This window comes from Equus quagga, chromosome 14 (genome assembly GCF_021613505.1).
Source record: "Equus quagga isolate Etosha38 chromosome 14, UCLA_HA_Equagga_1.0, whole genome shotgun sequence".
Lineage (NCBI taxonomy): Eukaryota > Metazoa > Chordata > Mammalia > Perissodactyla > Equidae > Equus > Equus quagga.
Window position 1 is genome coordinate 73,382,574 of NC_060280.1, and position 17,523 is coordinate 73,400,096.

At 44.1% G+C, this 17,523-nt stretch overlaps 1 protein-coding gene across 1 annotated transcript; it reads right to left on the reverse strand.

The window, feature by feature from the left end:
• Positions 1–4,281: 4,281 nt before the first annotated feature.
• HEPACAM (hepatic and glial cell adhesion molecule) lies at positions 4,282–17,507 on the reverse strand. The gene is made up of 7 exons (XM_046637708.1): positions 17,418–17,507; positions 9,181–9,522; positions 8,181–8,462; positions 7,794–7,893; positions 7,038–7,267; positions 6,832–6,902; positions 4,282–6,259 (listed from the first exon to the last, which is right to left on the reverse strand). The coding sequence occupies exons 1-7, from the start codon at positions 17,500–17,502 to the stop codon at positions 5,951–5,953; spliced, it is 1,419 nt and encodes a 472-aa protein (XP_046493664.1). The 5' UTR covers positions 17,503–17,507; the 3' UTR covers positions 4,282–5,950.
• Between the last annotated feature and the right edge of the window lie 16 nt (positions 17,508–17,523).

Sequence of the window (17,523 nt, forward strand, 5' to 3'; positions counted from 1 at the left end):
GATATCTCATTCTGGTTTTGATTTGCATTTCCCTGATGATTAGTACCACAGTTAATTTATCCACTCATCTAGTGAAGGACATCCTGGTTGCTTCCAAGTTTTGCCAATTATGAGTAGAGCTGCTGTAAACGTGTGTGCAGGTTTTTGTGTTGACACAAGTTTTCAACTTTTTGGAGTAAATACCAAGGAGTGTGATTGCTGGATGATATAGTAAGAGCATGTTTAGTTTTGTTAGAAACCACCATACTGTCTTCCAAATTGGTTGTACTATTTTGCATTCCCATGAGCAACGAATCAGAGTTCTTGTTGCTCCACATCCTTATCAGCATTTAGTGGTGTCAGTGTTTTGGATTTTGGCCATTCTAATAGATGTATAGTGGCATCTCATTGTTGTTTTAATTTACATTTCCCTAATGACATGATGTGGAGTATCTTTTCATATGCTTACTATCTGTATATCTTCTTTGGTGAGGTGTCTGTTCAGGTGTTTTGCCCATTTTTAAATTGGGTTATTTGTTTTCTTGTTGTTGAGTTTTAAGAGCTCTTTGTATATTTTGGATAATAGTCCTTTATCAGTTATGTCTTTTGCAAATATTTTCTTCCAGTCTGTGGCTTATCTTCTTATTCTCTTGACATTTTCCTTCAGAGAGCAGAAGTTTTCATTTTAATGAAGTCCAGCTTATAATTATATCTTTCATAGATTGTGCCTTTGGTATTGTATCTTAAAAGTCATTGCCATATCCAAGGTCATCAATGTTTTCTCCTGTTATCTTCTAGGAGTTTTATAGTTCTGTGTAGATTTAAGTTTTAAAATGTTCATCATAATTTCTTCCTTGATGCATGAGTTATTAAGAAATATGTTTTTAAATAGACGAGTGAATGAAGTTTTATATGACTTTTCACTATTGACTTCCAATTCAATTTGTGGTCAGAGAATGTAGTCTGTATGATACTAATTCTTCAAAATTTATCGAGGCTTACTTATTGAGCCTTAAGCACTTTTGAGCTTACGGTCAATTTTTGGAAATTATTTCATATGTTCCTCAGAAGAATATGTATTCTTTAATTGGTGTAGACTTTTATATATTTTCAAAAAACAAGCTTGTATGTTAAACTATTAAAATTTTAGCTATGTTTTTAAGCCTCTTTGATCATTTAGTAATTGAGAGAGGTGGGTTGACATCTTCTATGCAAAAATAGATTTATAATTTCTCTCTGTAACACTGTCAATTTTTACCTCATGAATTTTGAGGTTAATCAGATACACACAATTCAACTTTAACTTTTTTGGTGAAAAGAATCTTTTAATATTATGTGGTTACCCTCTGTAGCAGACATTATTGGGACCCCCTTTATAACTCCTCAGAATTCACATCTCTCTATTCTGAAGCCTGCTTTCTGTGAATACCTGCCACTCTGTTTGGGGACCATATTTGGATACATGCAGGGCAAGCTGGATGTACTGGAGTTAAGGCCCTAGGAGAGCCCTAAATAACGATGGATGGGGATTTGGTGGATCGATAACTCAGTTTCCTTGTCTCTCACTTGGGATTATCCTAAAGTCTGTTTAACACTGTCTCCCAGGGTTTCCCATAGGATTGAGCTATGTAGTCCCACAGTATTAACTGGTTTGATAACAAATCCTTTATCGGCTTTGATCTCTTTCCTGATCCACATCCTTACTGCTCTACTGGTGTTTCCTGAAATAAATTATTTGCACTCAAACTCAAGATACCTTACTTATTCCTAATAATAAAGGAGGCCATCGATGTAATTGAGATTCTTTTTGGGAGTCAAGGGCATACTAGTAATAATAATGCTGGGATAACAGGAGTAAGCCAGGACCGTCTCAGGCAAACAGGATGTAAAGCCATCCTACTAATTAGGCCTTATGTCGTAAAGTCCATTTGTCTTATGTTAATAGTTGCTCCAGCTTCCTTTTGCTTACTATTTGCATGTTTTATCTTTACATTACTTTACTATCAACTTTTCCAAATCTTTGTTTTGGGTGTATTTCATTTAAATAGCATATAGCTGGATTTTTAAAAATATAATCCAACAGATTGTATTTTAACTCATGAATTTAGGCCATTATAATTTATTTATAATCTATAATTTAGCCTTGCTTCTACTGTCTTATTTTTGGCTTTCTATTGTCCCACTTTTCTATGTTTCTTTTTAAAAAAAATGGATTGGGTTTGTGTTTATGTGTTTCCTTATTCTATTTCTCCCTTTATTGGTTTGGAACTAATACCAATTCTCTCATTCTATTCTTTTAGTGGTTACTCTGATAATGTTTCCTTGAATGCTTAATAAAATCTGAAGTTAGTATCCTTATCATCTTCCCCTCCCTGAAGAATTCAAGGACCTTGGAATAGTTCAATTCTGAAAACTCTCCTCCTATTGTTTTCTTGTATTTTATCTGTCAGGTTTTGGAAACCACAAATTACATATCATTATTGTCATTTTATAAGGCATTATTTAGATTTGCCTACCTATCTCAAACCCTTCTTGTGGAATAATTTTTCCTCTTCCTAAAATACGTCTTTTAGGAGTTCTTTTAGTAGTGGTAAACTGTAGTTTTTGTTTATCTGATAACATCTTGATTTTACCTTCATATTTGGAAGATTGCTTTGATAGGTACAATATTCTGGGGTAATAGTTATTTTTGCTCAATATTTTGAAGATATTATTCCACTTTCTCAAGATTTCCATTATTACTGTTGTCTAAATGTGTAAGATCCATCTTTTTTTCTCTGAGTGCTTTTAGCATCTCTTAATCTCATGTATCCTCCAGTTTTACCAGTTTTATGTAGGTGTGACATCTTTTTATAAATCTTGTATGTTAACCTTCCTATATCTGTGTATTTATGTTTGTTATGAGTTCTACAAAAATTTCATTCATTACTCTTAAAATATTGCCTCTCCTTCACCTCTCTAGTCTCCCCTTTGAGCTCTGGATGAAATATGGCTTAGACCTTTTCATTCTACATGCCATATCCCTTAATCTCTTTTTCGTATTTTTCATCTCCTTGTCTGTCTGTGCCTTATTCTGAAAAATCTCTTCAGATACATCTTCCAAATAACTCTCTTCACCTATATTTAATGTGCTGTTTAACTCTTTCTTTTACATTTTTGTTTCAATAAATTACATTTTGATTGATAAAAGTTCTATTTTGTTCCTTTTCAAATTTGGTCACTTTTGCTAGTCTTTTGTTGCTTGTTCATTTTTGTAATTTTGTCTTTTATTTCTTCAAGCTTTTCATAATTATTTTATATTTTATATCTGACAATTTCAATATCTGAAAGCCTTGGGGGTCTAAATCTATTGCTTCTTATATCTGCTGACTCTCATTCACGGTTATTTATTTCCTTCTGTGTTTAATGACCTTTCGTTGTCAACTCATCTTTGGTTGGTCTTAATCTCAGACTTAGCTCAGGTTCAGCTTCCCATCTTACCGCTGGCCCAGTCTAGTCTTCCATACAGTGCGGAGAGAAGCATTTGCCTCTGGGTAATCACTGTTCTCTGAGTGCCAAGTAGTCTGGACTCACCTACACTTCCAGACTTTTAGACATGCTGCCCCTTCTGCCTGGAATATGTGTCTTTTCATCCCTTTTTTTCACTTGATTAACTAACTAATCTTTCTAAGACTAAGTCCAGGCCTGTTCTCCTCCAAGATACCTTTGCTGACAACTCGTAATCTGGGTTAGATGTCCCTCTTACTTGCTCCCAGAGTACCCTGTATCTACCTCTGTCATTGTATTTTCCACACTGAGTTGTAATAATCTGCTTATGTGTCTGTCTTCCCCCATGAAGCTGTCTTCTGGGAGAGGTCATGGCATAGTTACGCTGTTTCCCCCGTGTCTAGCACAGGGCTTGGGCCATGGTAGATTAACAAATGTTTGTTGAATAAATGGAAGAACACTTGAAAGAATGAATGAATGATTGGATGAGTGAGTGATGATTTGGGAGTGGACAATTTGGGGTTTGCAAAGAGGGTGAAGAATGGTGAAGGAAGATGAGAAGAAAAGAGAAAAGGGCAATGACTGGTATTTTTAAGCTGTTTGTTTTGTTCTCCTTACTCAAGTGGAATAAAGTTGCCATTTCATTTCATCAAAAGTTTATTGAGCATCCAGTATGTGCTAAGCACTCTGCTAGATGCTAGTAATACAAAGATGAAGATCAAAACCAAACCAAACCACTTCCTTACTTATCCCCCTCCCCACCCCCGCCATTTAAGGCAGATTTGGCTTAAACCTGGGAAGCTGGCCCCTCAGGGATTCAGCAGCAGGGTATGGAGTACTGCATGCTCTCATCTCACCCTAACCTTCACTCCTGCCTCTCAAGGTTGACCAGCACGTACCCCTTCTCCTACCTGCCTGAGCAACTTTCCCCTGCACACATTATCTCATTCTGGCTGAGGCACCTGGGAAGGCTAGGGGAGGGGTTCTGGCTAACTAAAAGGACCTGCAAAAGCAAACTTGCCCAAAAGAACCTGGAGAGGTGCACAGGGACAGGGAACTGGGGGGGTCCTGCTGTCCAGGCAAGTGTGGGGGAGCCAACTAGAGATGTTGTTGCCCTTGGGGCTGTGACAAAACTTCCCCTGTGTGGAGTGGTGGGGAACAGGGGCCTTGGGAGTTGCTCTGTGGGATGGTGGAGGGTCAGAGCTGGAGCTTAGGAGGTTGGGGAGGTGCCAGGGATGCAAGGACCCCTAGAGGCATCAGGGAGGAGAGGACAGAACACACAGAGGACCTCCTTCTCTTCCAGCTTTTTAATTGCCCTCTCTCCTCACACAGTAGATTATTGTCTCTCCTAGGAACTGGTCAAGAGGCGGTGGCATGGGCATGGCCTGGCTACACAGTGACCCAACCTCTCTGTATTCTGACGTTTGTGTGATTAGGGAGTCTGCTCCTGTCCTGTCTCCTGGGATCCGAGCATCTGGGGGCAGGGCAGGTGGGAGACGGGAGGTCAAGGGTTAGCTCAAGTCCCCCCTGACATGCCCGGGGACAATAAGCCGCCTCCTCCTCCCACCATTTCTCTTACAGCAGGAGAAGGCCCAACAACCTTTCTGGGGATAATGATTGTTTGAAAGGCTTGTTTAAAGAAGCCAGGGAGAAGGCATAAGTGTGAGGGGTTAAAAAACAGTTCTTCACATGATCCAGCTTTCCGGGCCAGGGCAGTGAGTGAGACCCCCTTCTTTATAGGAATAGAAACGGGAAGAATGCTTGGCACGCTGCTGAGGGAGGCTCTGGGAGAAGGTCAAGCACTGGAGGCTTGAGTCCTTTGCCCTTGCTAGGGCCCAGGTCAGGGGGACATCAACCTACTTCAGCTCCTTCCTCACCAGCTGGTAGGTGCCCAGGTACCAGGTGCCCAGAGAAGGGTCCCCCAGGGCACTGCCTTCACAGCGATTCCTCCGATGCCCACAACAGCCCCTGCACACTCAGTAACCGGCCTCTGACTTCCCCTTAGTGTGTGACAGTTGTGCGTTTTGGGCAAGTGGCCTCAAATCTGGGACGGCCAAAAAAAGTGCCCCAGGAACCAGGAGTTCGTTCGGAGGGAAGGGAAGTGGGTGGGAAGCATGAGAACTCCCTAGGAAGGGCACAGGATAGTCACGGGGGTTAGGTTACTGATGTTAGTTTCCATAAGATCCTTGGGGGATTGGGCCGGAAATTTAATAATCTCTATGGTCCTAAGAGGGCACAAGCCATACCCGCCGAGGACACAGCCAGTGAACCCGCAGCAAACGCGATTCGGTTTCATCACCAGATCCACTCTCGGCCGCCCCGCAGGGACCACCCATCCGCGCGCGCTCGCATTGGTCCACACGCGAGACCCGCGCGCCCCCGCGGGGACCTCCCATCGCCCCTCGCAGGCGGCGGCCCAGCTACCCGGCCCTCCCCCGGCCGCGGGCTGCAGGGCGCGAGCGCCTCCCGGGGGCTCCGAGACGGCTCAGGCGCTGATCTCCACCGGGCCGGCCTCGTCTTGCTCGCGGATCAGGTGCACGCCGGCAGTCCGCAGTGTACGCGAGGCGCTGCGCGAGCGGCCGGGCGAGCCCGGGGCCCGGGGCGGCGACGTGTGCGTCCGACCGGTGGCGGGGGAGCGCGCTGGGGACCGCGGGTAGCGGCGGGCCGAGCGGATGGGCAGCCCCGGAGAGCGGCCGGGTACTGCCGGCGACACGGAGTAGCCTGGCGGGCCGGGCTCTGTCGCGCTCCGATCTCGAGACTCGGGCGCGGGGTTCTCCTCGGGCTCTGGAGAGTCCTGCAAGGACACGCACCGCAGGGATCAGCGAGAGGACAGCCAGCGGGTCTGGGAGCGCGCCTGGTGTTCGAGGGCGCTGGGAATACTCAGGTGAAGGAGACACCGTTCCCTCCCAACTCCCACCTCTTGGAAGGCCGCAGTCACAGGTGGTTTTCGGAGCAACACATGACACTTAGCATGGTGCCTGGCACATAACGTTATGCTCACGTAATGAGCGTAATGAGGTGCTCAGTAAATGTTGAAATGCATTAGCTTGAGTGCTTTGTCCCCTTATTCTCTCTTTCCACCTGCCTTGGACAGCCTGGGAAAGAGTTAGTTGTGGGTTAGTGGGTAAATCGCCAGAGTTGATGTCCAAAGCCTAGCCCTGCCATTTGTTTACTTGTTTGATCTGGGCAAGTCATTTCACCTGTCAGCCTTACATTTCTAATCTCTGAAGGGAGGATGACACAAACATTTCTCAGGGTTATTCTGAGTACTATAAAGAGACATCAATATGGTATGGCTACCTAGCACCAGGCATGTGGTAAGGGCTCAATGCTCATTCGTCGGGCACCCAGCCCAGAGCCGCTCACCTTGTCTTTCAGGATATAGAGTGCCATGGGGCTCTTCCGTTCCTGCTCTCCACTTCGTGGGAGGGTGTCTGCTGCATAGGGCAAAGAACAGGGTGGCTGGCCCAGGTACAGAACCCTTCCACCAGCCAGCACCTAAACTCTTTGCTCCCCAAGTGGCCAGTTGAGGCCCCACCACAACCTCCACCAAAGGATACCCAGGGTCCTACCTTGGCTGCACCTCTCCCTGCTCTGCAGTCTTCGTGCAGTTGGTGGAGGAAGGGGCCCTGCAGAGCTGGCTTCCTTGTCTCCCAGTTCTGCCTTTTCCCAGCAGCCCACTGATCTGAGTGCCGCTGGGATGGGTGAGTGGGTGGCTGGGAGCTCACCTTCGGGTTTCAGGCGGTCATCATTCTGATCCATATATTCCAGGGAGTTTTGCTTTTCCAGCTTCCTCTTCTTCCTGCAAATCAACCCACCACCCATGAACAGAGCTATGGAGTGTGAGCAGCAGAAAGTCTAGGGTGGGCACACAAGGGGGATCTGATGGTTGTAAAAGAGGTCTCGTAAGAGGAAGATGGGCTGGGTATGGTGGGAGTGAGATACTCTGTAAACTTTGGAATGAATCGCATCTAGGTTTGCATCCTGAGTCTGCTGCTAGTGTTGTGACTATGGGCAAGTCATTTAACCAATCTGAGTCTCAGCATCATTATCTGTAAACTGCAGATAATCATACTTAAAAGGTAGCACTGCAATCACAAGCACAGTGCCTGGCCCACAAAAGGTGCCCTACAAGTGAAACCATCATTAGTCGTGCTGGGGTTGTTGAGGGTTGAGAACACAGGCTGTGGTTCCGTCTATGACACACACAATGGTAAGATGGATCTCCTGGGAGGAAAGGCATTTAAAGAAACTAAGAAAAACATAGAGCTTGGGGTTCGGTGGAGTGAAAGATTAGGGTGCTCGGGGGGTGGAAACTGGAGAGTTACCTAGACTTTTTGGAGGGTTTCCAGCAGGCACAGACTGTCACCAAGGTCACAAGAAGGAAGATGCCTCCTGTGGACAAGATGATGTAGAGGGAGCTTCTTCCTAGGGAAAGGTGGAGGTGGGAGAGCCTTCAGAGGGGGCAATGGGTGTGGTGAGGAGAGCTTCCTGAGGCGGAAGGAAGAGGAAAGGAGCCCCAGGCAGCATGGCTGGCCAGTGGCGGAGTTTGCCCAGAGCCCATTTCCTATCAGTTGCTGTCCACCACGGAGAGTTGACCCATCTCTGCCTCTCTCTCCCTCCAGTGGCACTCTCTCTGGGATGTCCCTAGCCCCTTATTGGCACCTGCCTCTCAAGATTTTGAGTCCTGAGGGAGGGCATGCAGGGACACTCACTGTATACGGTGATCTTGATGGGCAGGCTGCGGCCCTGGCTGATGGGGTTCTCTACCACACAGCTGTACAGGTTGTCATCCTCCATGAGCACACGGGTGATGGTGAGCACCTTTTGGTCGGGGGACAGGAGCATTCGCGAGTCATTGAGGAGGGGCTTGCCATCCTTCAGCCAGGTGTAGCTGGGCTTGGTGCCATTCTCGTGCGAGCAGTTCAGGGTGAAGTCCTCGCTGAGCTCCAGCACAGTGGTCGAGGCCACTAACACCTGTGGTCTTGAAATGGGCACTAAGCCCCAGGAGTTGGGGAGCCTGTGAGCCATGGGCCAAAAAGCATCTCCCTTCCCCATTATAATTCTCTACTTTCCAACACATCACAACTCAATTTATGGTCTGAGAGGCCCCTTCAGAAATCGTCAGTCCAATTCTTTGCCATAATCCATACATCCAGCTATTCATTCATTCACTCACTCATTTATTTACCAACTATTTGTTGAGCACCTGCTAAGTTCAGGAAGTACAATGCTGAACAAGACAGCCATGGCCCCTGCCCTTACTTTCCCTTCCCTTCTTCTCAAACACCTTTCCAAGATGTCTTAAACTGACCCAGCCTGGAATGTATTTTAATTGGGCTAAGTCTACGTGCAACTGTCTGTTCAAATATTGGCTCTATCACTTACTAGCTGCGTGACTTTAGGCAAGTTACTCAACCTCTTTGTGCCTCAGTTTCCCCACATGCAAAATGAAGATAATGATATAAATATCCCTAAATTATTGTAAGCATTAAATGAGTCAATATATGCAAAACACTTAGAATAGTTTCTGGCACATAGTAAGCGCGCTATGTGTCTTAGCTCTGCTTATCTGCCAACTTCTAATGTCGAATGGGCTCACTCTCAGCTCCCAAGTAGCTTTTTGTGTTTTCCTGGGTCCAGCTAGAGTGCTGGGCAGACCTTGCCCCAGTCCCAGTCGCTAGTCCCACCTCTTTCCCTGCCAGAGCACTTTACCATCTACAGTGAGGTTGATGGTCTTCTCCCCGGTGAAGGTGTCATCTGTGATGGAGATCTCCACCTCATAGGTGCCTTCATCAGCCAGCTGCAGGTCGCTGAGAAGCAGGGAGCCATTTTCAAAGAGGCGGATGCGATCTCGATAGTCTGGCCGCAGGGTGCCAATGACCTCTGTGCCGATAGACTGTACCACAGTCACTGGCTTGTCCCGCTTCAGCTGCCATTTTACCACAGGCTTGTCGCTGCTAGTGCTGCTGTATTGCACGGAAAGCAGGGCTGACTTCCCCACTGTGCCATGGATCAGGCGCACTGGGCTGGTGATGTTCACCCCTTCCAGGGGCTCTGTGAACAGAGGCCCATGGCAAGACAGCAGTGTCAGGCCCTTTGCTCCTTACCCCACTCCCACCTTTAAGTTCTCTGATCTCTCCATGCCTCACCCTCTGGGCCCTTCATTCCCTGTCAGTCTTTCCTTTTTACCCTTTGGTGCCATCTCTTCTCCCACTGTAGCTCTGGGTGCCTCTGCTACTCCATCTTCCCTCATACACATCCCACTGCCTCAATCTTTGCTTCCCTCTGGCCCTCCGCCTCTGACAGTTTTCCCTATTGCCTTTCTCTTGAGGAAGATTCTAGCTAACCCACATCCTATTGCTCCATTCATAGAAATAATTACTGAGTACCTCCCATGTGCCAGGCACTTTCTCTGTCCTTGGGATATATCAATGAGCAAAACAGAAAGACATCCCTACCCAGTGAAGCTTATAGGTCATTAGACTTGAGGGTGAGTTTGTCCCATTTACTTCTTGATTGGGGATAGGAAGAGTCGGGGGATGGAGAAAGCATGAGAACATAGATTCACAAAGAAAGGAGTGTGCCACAAGATGGTGCCAATAAAGGGGAAGCTGAGGAGACTGAAGACAACTGTACCACTTTCTAGTCATACCAAGAACCTCCCCTGTCCTTGCCCCAGCTGCATGTAGCATCTTACTAGACCTGCTCAGTTCAGAACAGTCCTGCAACTGTGTAGATGGCTTTGGAAATTCACCCAAACTCCAGCCCAATGTGCATCCTCCATGGATGAGGAATTTGGGATGGGTAGAACAGAGTTTGGAATGAGAAAGCGTTGTAAGACTTGGCTCCACCCCTTCCTGGCTGCATGGATTTGGGCAAAGGATCTTGCTAGGCCTCATTCTTCTCATTTAGAAAATAAGGATCCTAACAATGACAATGACTTGATGACTTCCTCATCAAGTTCATGGGGTGGTAAAGCACAATATGTGTGTCAGTTACTGTGTGGGGGAGGGAACACAAGAATAAACATCAGAGATTTGGGCTGTATTGTTGGCTTGTGACCTATGAGAAGTCACTTATCTGTTCGGTGCTCAGATCCCCTATAGGAAAAATGAGTGTTAACCTAGATGGTCTGTCTCATGGGTTCATTCCAGCCCTGAAACTCTGGGATTTTACCATCTTGTCCAATGGCTGTCCCATCCAAAGATACATCTCATATGTTAGAGATCTCTTAGGAGCTTTGGGGCCCAAACAGATGCTATTCATTGCTGGCACCTGGCCTTGTAGAGAAATAGAGCCACCCAAAGGAGGGTCTTCTGGAGAGGATGGCAGTTGGGAACAGGGCTGAGTTTAGCTGAATAGACACATACATGTCAGTTTCTTCTTTTGACTGTCATTGCCCCTGAGGTTCCCTCTTTCTTTCTCACCCCTATTTCCCATTCAGCTACTGCTGCAGTTTAGAGGTAGGGAAGCTGAGCTATACTGTACCATTCCTTATTCCTGGTGCCTAGAGGACCCAGACCAAACCAGGAAGCAATTCAACTAAAAGGTTAGTTGTGAAGATCAAAGCAAATTTAATTTCCTAAACATACTCAATTCATTTTTGGAACAAGTACTTTGTTAAGTAGTGAGCTCCTCATCTTTGGAAGTGATCAAAGAAAGTCCAACTGACTACTCTTTCATTCCTCTCTGTGTCAGTTTCCTCCTTTGCATAATCAGGTGATGGGACCAGATGGTCTCTGGAGGCCTCCCCAACTCTGACATTCTATGATCCATTACCTGCCAGGTATGTTAGACTCATAAAACCTTAAGCATGGAAGAAATTACTCTAAGGATTAAAGCTGCTGTATATATGGATATTATATGCTTGTTATTAAGAGGAATCTTAATTGGGAGGCTATAGAATGGAAAAAATCAACTATTTTCAAATATTTTCTATTAAAGGTATTTTTATTCCCACAAAACCCTGTATAGAAATGAAAAGAAAGGAAATTTGGTTCCAGACCACCTGCTTTGGTAGAAGACGTGGTGGAGACCAGGGTCTTGTCCTTTCCAATAACTTGGGGAGCTACTAGGAATCCCTGTGGCTCTGTGTATCAGACTGAAATCCATTTGACCACATGATCCTTAAGCCCTCCCTTGAGCTTCCCCTGCGTCCACTCTCTTCCGTCTCATACAAGGTCCCAGTAATCCTTTTTTAGGTCTTTTGCCCCTCAAGTCTGTTCTTTCTGCCAGTTTAAACTTGATTTCTTCTGGATAAAAACATTGGAGAAGATAAAGCTTAGGGATTGCCCTAGCCCTCCCCTTCTCTAGTGGACGCCATCCTCATGCCTGTGAACGTGGGTATGCCCACGAGTTGCAAGGTATATGTACATGTGTTCAGAAGTGAATGGAACAGTCTTTCTCAGAAGCTGACAGAGAACATTTTGCTGAGCAAACACTTTCCCAAAACTCTGTTTCGCCAAAATTGGAGTTGGTATTAAGCTCAGGGTTCCACAACTTTCAAAGGACACAGGGAACTGGGACAAGTGCCCAGACAGGACACAGAAATGAAGAAATGGCTAACAACTACAAACCATGTAGAAATGAAAGGGATTAGGACTATTCAACCTTGAGAAGCGATTAACTTAATCATTGTCCTTGGTCTCTGAGGCATCATTATATAGAAAGTCGCTGTTCCCACCCGAGGCTGAACAAAAGGAAATTGATATGGAAGCAAGGTGTGCCTCTCAACTTAAATAATGCCATATGGGTCAGGTAAATGGCCCCTGGTCAAGCAGGATTTTGACCTACTCTGACACCAAGGAATGTCAAGCTTTGAAGTATAAGAATGTACCTGCCAATAGCCTTGTGTTCCTTTAAGAGTCTCTTCCTTGAAAGAAATCATCATCTACTCATTTTTGCTTCTTTTTGCTGGGTAAAAGTTTTCTTTTACCAGTATTTACCTTAAATTTACCTTTTAAAAGTGCCAATGAGATGGTGCCAAATGTGTATTCTTGAATTTGGTCTATATACACCTAATCAATACCCTCTAACACCACGGACTGCAGTTATGTCACTTTTTATCTGAAGGGGTTTTTGTCTTGTTTGGATCTGTCTCCACGAGGAAGTCCCTCCATCCCTTTGAGCATCACAGATACCCTTCTCTAGTCTTCCTCCAACTATGTTATTTCTTTTTTAAGGTGTGGTAACCAGAACTGCATACAATAATCCAAGAGCAGCACAACGCATAGTTTCTAAAAGGTCAAAAATATTGCTTTCGGTTTTTACTATCCTTCCTAATGAATGATGCTCTGGGAAAACAACCTCCTCCTCTGCTCCTAATATATAGGGGCACCACTGATTGTACACATGTTGGGGTTATTGTGTTTTATTCTTATGCTGTTATCCTCTCGAGACCCACAAAGACCTACAAGAGTGCGAAGTCGTTTTGAATGTCAACCACTCAGAAATGTAGGAGAAAATCAGGAAACAGAAATTGTGAAGAAGGCCCTCGGGATCCAGGAAGAGAGGAGTCTTGGTAGCTTTTTGTCTACGCTCTAAAGAATGTAGATGTTCAGTAATGTGTACCTAGCTAATAGATATCAAGATGGCACACAGAGATTTTCCATGTTTTGGATTGGAACAATCACTATCGTTAAGCTGTCAATTCTCGAAAACTGACTTAGAAATTTAATATGGTACCAATGAAAATCCCAGGAAGTTTACTTTGTAATATTGGCACAAGGATAAATAAATAGATCAATGGAACAGAACAGGGAGTCCAAAACCAGACTTATATCTGATCACTCAACTATAATAAAAATGACTCTGCACTGCAGTCAGGAAATGATTTTGTTTTTTCAATATATAGTGCTGGGCCATGTAGGAAAAAAATGAATCTTGACCCTTCCCTCACACCTTATACAAATATCAATTCCAGACAGATTGTAGATCTAAATGTGAAAAGTAAAACAATAACGTTTTAAAAAGAAAACATAGAAGAATATCTCCACATCTTTAAGGCAGACACAGATTTCTTAGGACACAAAACTGATACGCGTAAAAGAAGAAAATGATACATTGTGCCTACTAAAATAAAGAGCTTCTGTTCATCAAAAGACGCTATTAAGAGAGTGAAAAGGCAAGGCATACAGCAGGAGATATTTGCAATACATATATCCTATAAAAGACTCATATCCAAATATATTTTTTAAACTCCTACAAATCAGTAATTGTTTTAAAAATCCAGAATACTCATTAGAAAGCGGGCAAAAGACTTGGAACAGGTACTTCACAAAAAAGGATATCCAAATGGCTACTAAAGATATGAAAAAGACACAACTTCATTAATAATCATGGAAACGCAATTTTAAACTACAATGTGATACCACCTCGTGCTCATTAGGATGGCTAAAATGAAAAAGAGAAGATGCAATTGTTGGTGAAGATGTACAACATCTGGAACTTTCACACACTGATGGCAGGAATGTAGATGGATACAACCACTTTTGAAAGCAATTTGGCCATATCTACCAGAGCTAAACACATATAAAACTCAGCAATTCTACTCTTAGAGGTATATCCCCCAAAGAAATGTGCACATCTGTTCACCAAAAGACACGTCCTAGAATAAATTTTAACAACTCTAGTCATAAAGCCCCAAAATGGAAAAAACCAAAGTGTCTATCAAAGTTGGATAGATAAATAAATGATCATATATTCCTACAATGGATACTATACAGCACTGAGACCAAATAAATTACAGTTCAAAAAATAACATGGATGAATCTTGCAAATTTGGTGTTCAGTGAAAGAAGACACAAAAGAATGCATATATATCATTCCATCTATATAAAGTTCAAGTTTAAGTTCAACGTTCAAGTTCCAAGTTCAAAGACATGGAAAATTAATCTGTATTAGAAGTTAGGATAACACTGTAACCCTGGGGGAGGGCAATAGTAACTGAAATAGCATGGGGATGCTTCTGAGGTGCTGAAATGTTTTATTTCTTGATCTGGGGGGCTAATTACATGGGTTTGTCCACTTTTCAAATGTTCATCAAACTGTATCCTTATGCTAAATGTATTTTCCTGTATGTAATTTTCAATTGCAAAAAAAAAGACAGCACCTACAATGTGGAGGTGATCTTAGGGCTAAAAGGGTGGAACCTCAGCAAGAGGCTTCTTCCTATTGGGTCTCTAGAGGATGGAATAATTCTAGGATCCTAGAGAGTAAAATCTTGCAAAGCATACATCTAGATTATGGCATGTAGTTTTATGTCTGTAAGTTACTATACTAGTCTCTAGAAAAGCCTTGTTTGAATATTCCATGAATTGGGCTGTGATGAATTTAGGAAAGCCTCATTCATCCATATTTTAGAGACAGAGCCTTAAAGACTGAGCATGACTTCTCTAAGACTAGCTTGGTGGTTGCTGCTATAAGCACAAGGGATTGAGGTAAATCTTTGGGAGCCAGGGCCACAAGGTCCAGCCTCCTCTTCAGTGCCAATCTTAAAAACGACATTTCCGAGCCTCCCTTGCAGTTTGGTATGGCCATATGACTGAGTTCTAGCCAATAGAACCAGTGGAAGTGATAAGTATTAGTTATAGGCTTGTATAGTAAAAAGCGGGTATTTTCTTAACTAATGTATTGAAGATGGCAGAAATTCCTTATAGAATCTCAGCTCTTTATTGTTCTTGAGTCTACAGCAGTACAATGGCCTGATCCTGCATTTACCTCTTACCTGCCATAGGTCATAACTAATATCTTGTTAGCATCGTTTATATTTAGAATTTTTGTTGCTATATTTATTGTTACATGTTCCCCACACAGAAGATCCTTTGTCACCTTTTGTTTTTGCTTAGTCACAGTGACTGACAATATCTTTCTATAAGTTTTTCTGTACCATTTGATGATTTGAAAGAGTTTAGGGACATCTGTGATTTGTATATTTCATTCTGCACTTCCTATTCCCAATTTACCGTCTCTATGTCTTCAGCTCTCCTTATTTCCTCAATTCATAATAATTTTCGCTGAGACTGCTCTCACTAAGACTAATAGTAACCTCTTACTTGCCATAGCCAATGGACTCTTTTTGGTCCTTCTTATACTGGACCTCTTTGAAACCTTTGATGTTGATTCTCCGGAAAACTCCCAATTCCTTTGACTTTCTGGACACCACAGTCTTCTAGTTCTCCCCCTGTTTCTCTGACTATTCCTTCTTGGTCTCCTCAATGGGCTCTTTTTCCTCTACAAATCTGGGGGTTACTCAATGTTCCATTTTTAGCCCATTTTCTCCTTCTAGGTGATATTATCCATTTTCATTGTTTTGAATCTCACCTATGGGCTGATAGCTTTCAAATACCTCTCTCCAACCCTGACCTGCTTGCCCCCCAGCTTCAGGCTGTTTAACATTTTCCCACGGTGTCGGATGTCTCATGGGCATTTCAACTTCCACATGGACAATACTGATTATCATCTCATTTGAGGTGATACCCCCCCAACGTTGTACGGGTCTTATATCCCCCAACCCTATCCCATTTTTTGCTTAAACTTTCACACAAAAACTCTACCTCCTTCTCTGAATCCTCCCACTTTCTATCAATCACTGGATCTTGACTTTCCCTCCAAAATATTATCTCAACATGCCTCATTCCCTCTGTCTTTATTCTAATTCCAGTCCATGTTATTTCTCTCCTGAACTATTGCAATAGCCTAGTTATGGATTAATTGTGTCTCCTAAAATTCGTATGCTGAAGTCCTAACTCCCAGTACCTCAGAATGTGATCTTATTTGGCAATGGGGTCATTGCAGAGGTAATAAGCTAAGCAGGTTCTACTCGAGTAGGGTGGGCCCCTAATCCAAAGTGACTGGTGTCCTTAATAAAATGGGAAATTTGGACACAGACATAGGCACAGGGAGAGTCATGTGAAGATTGAAGTTATGCTGCCACAAGCCAGGGAACAACCAGAAGCTAGCAGAGAGGTCTGGCATAGGTCCTTCTCAAGCTCCTTCAGAGGGAGTATGGCCTTGCCAACACCTTGATCTTGAACTTTTAGCCTCCAGAAGTGTGAGAGAATCCATTTCTGTTGTTTAAGGCCCCCTAGTTTGCGGTTCTTTGTTACAGCAGCCCTAGCAAGCGGATACAGCTTCCTTTCCTGTCTCATTTGCCTCCAGTTTCCTCTCCAACACCTCACTGCAGAGTGAGCTATCTGAAATACACGCTGGCCTGTCAGTCCCCAGATTAAAAACCATTCAATCCCCTCCCTCTCCATTGTCTACAGATTAGTTTCCACATTTTATTCAAATGATCTCTGCATCTGTTTGCCCAACTAAATTGTGAATTCCTAGGCTCTCTGGAATAGTGTGCGTGTGTGTGCACATGCACACACGCACACACACAAACGCGTATATTTAAAATAAGATCAATTCTCCAAGGAGTTGGTAGGGGGCGGTACAGGAGGTAGGTGTCTATGGCGTGGGGTGAGTTATGAATAGATTTGAGTCACTACCCAAAACCAAGAGACTTAATATCTCAAAGCCTCTTTCATCTCCCTTGCTGTTTTACACTCAGAGAAGCCAGGATGGGGGGTTGGGGAGGCACAAAACTAAGATTTCCTTCACCCCTCCAAGCCCCACCATAATCCCTTGGAAAGAATGCCGGACTGGCCCACGCCAACACGACATCCCATAAGAGATGGCTCATTGCCCTCCATCTAATGTACTGAATGCCGTGGGAGCTCCAAAGTCATGCTTTGGAGCGGGGCAGGGGCTGGGCAGGAGGCACACAGAATGAAGAAATACATTCAACACTAATGGCTGAATTCACTGAGATGCTTCCCACGGCAGCAGAGCTCTCTCCCCTCCTCCCACTCCAAAGGCATTCTGGCCCTCAACGCTCCCCTCCCTCACTTTTGAAAGCCCTGGATCCCCTCTCCAGACCCTTTCTTACCCTTCTGGTCTCCTACCTGTCTGGATCAGAAGAAGGTAGATAAAAGGAGCGAGGCGCAGGGCACTGAAGGCTCTGGACAGGGCTCCTCTTTCTCTCTTCATTTTGGGTGGCGTTCTCCAGCT

What these genes read in the sequence shown, in the direction of transcription:
- HEPACAM (XM_046637708.1), bottom strand. Translation starts at nt 17,502, where the DNA reads ATGAAGAGAGAAAGAGGAGCCCTGTCCAGAGCCTTCAGTGCCCTGCGC. An exon ending in CCTTCTTCTGATCCAGACAG is followed by an intron (nt 9,523 to 17,417) that starts GTAGGAGACCAG and finishes CTCTGTTCACAG; the next exon opens with AGCCCCTGGAAGGGGTGAAC. An exon ending in CATCAACCTCACTGTAGATG is followed by an intron (nt 8,463 to 9,180) that starts GTAAAGTGCTCT and finishes CCTGGGGCTTAG; the next exon opens with TGCCCATTTCAAGACCACAG.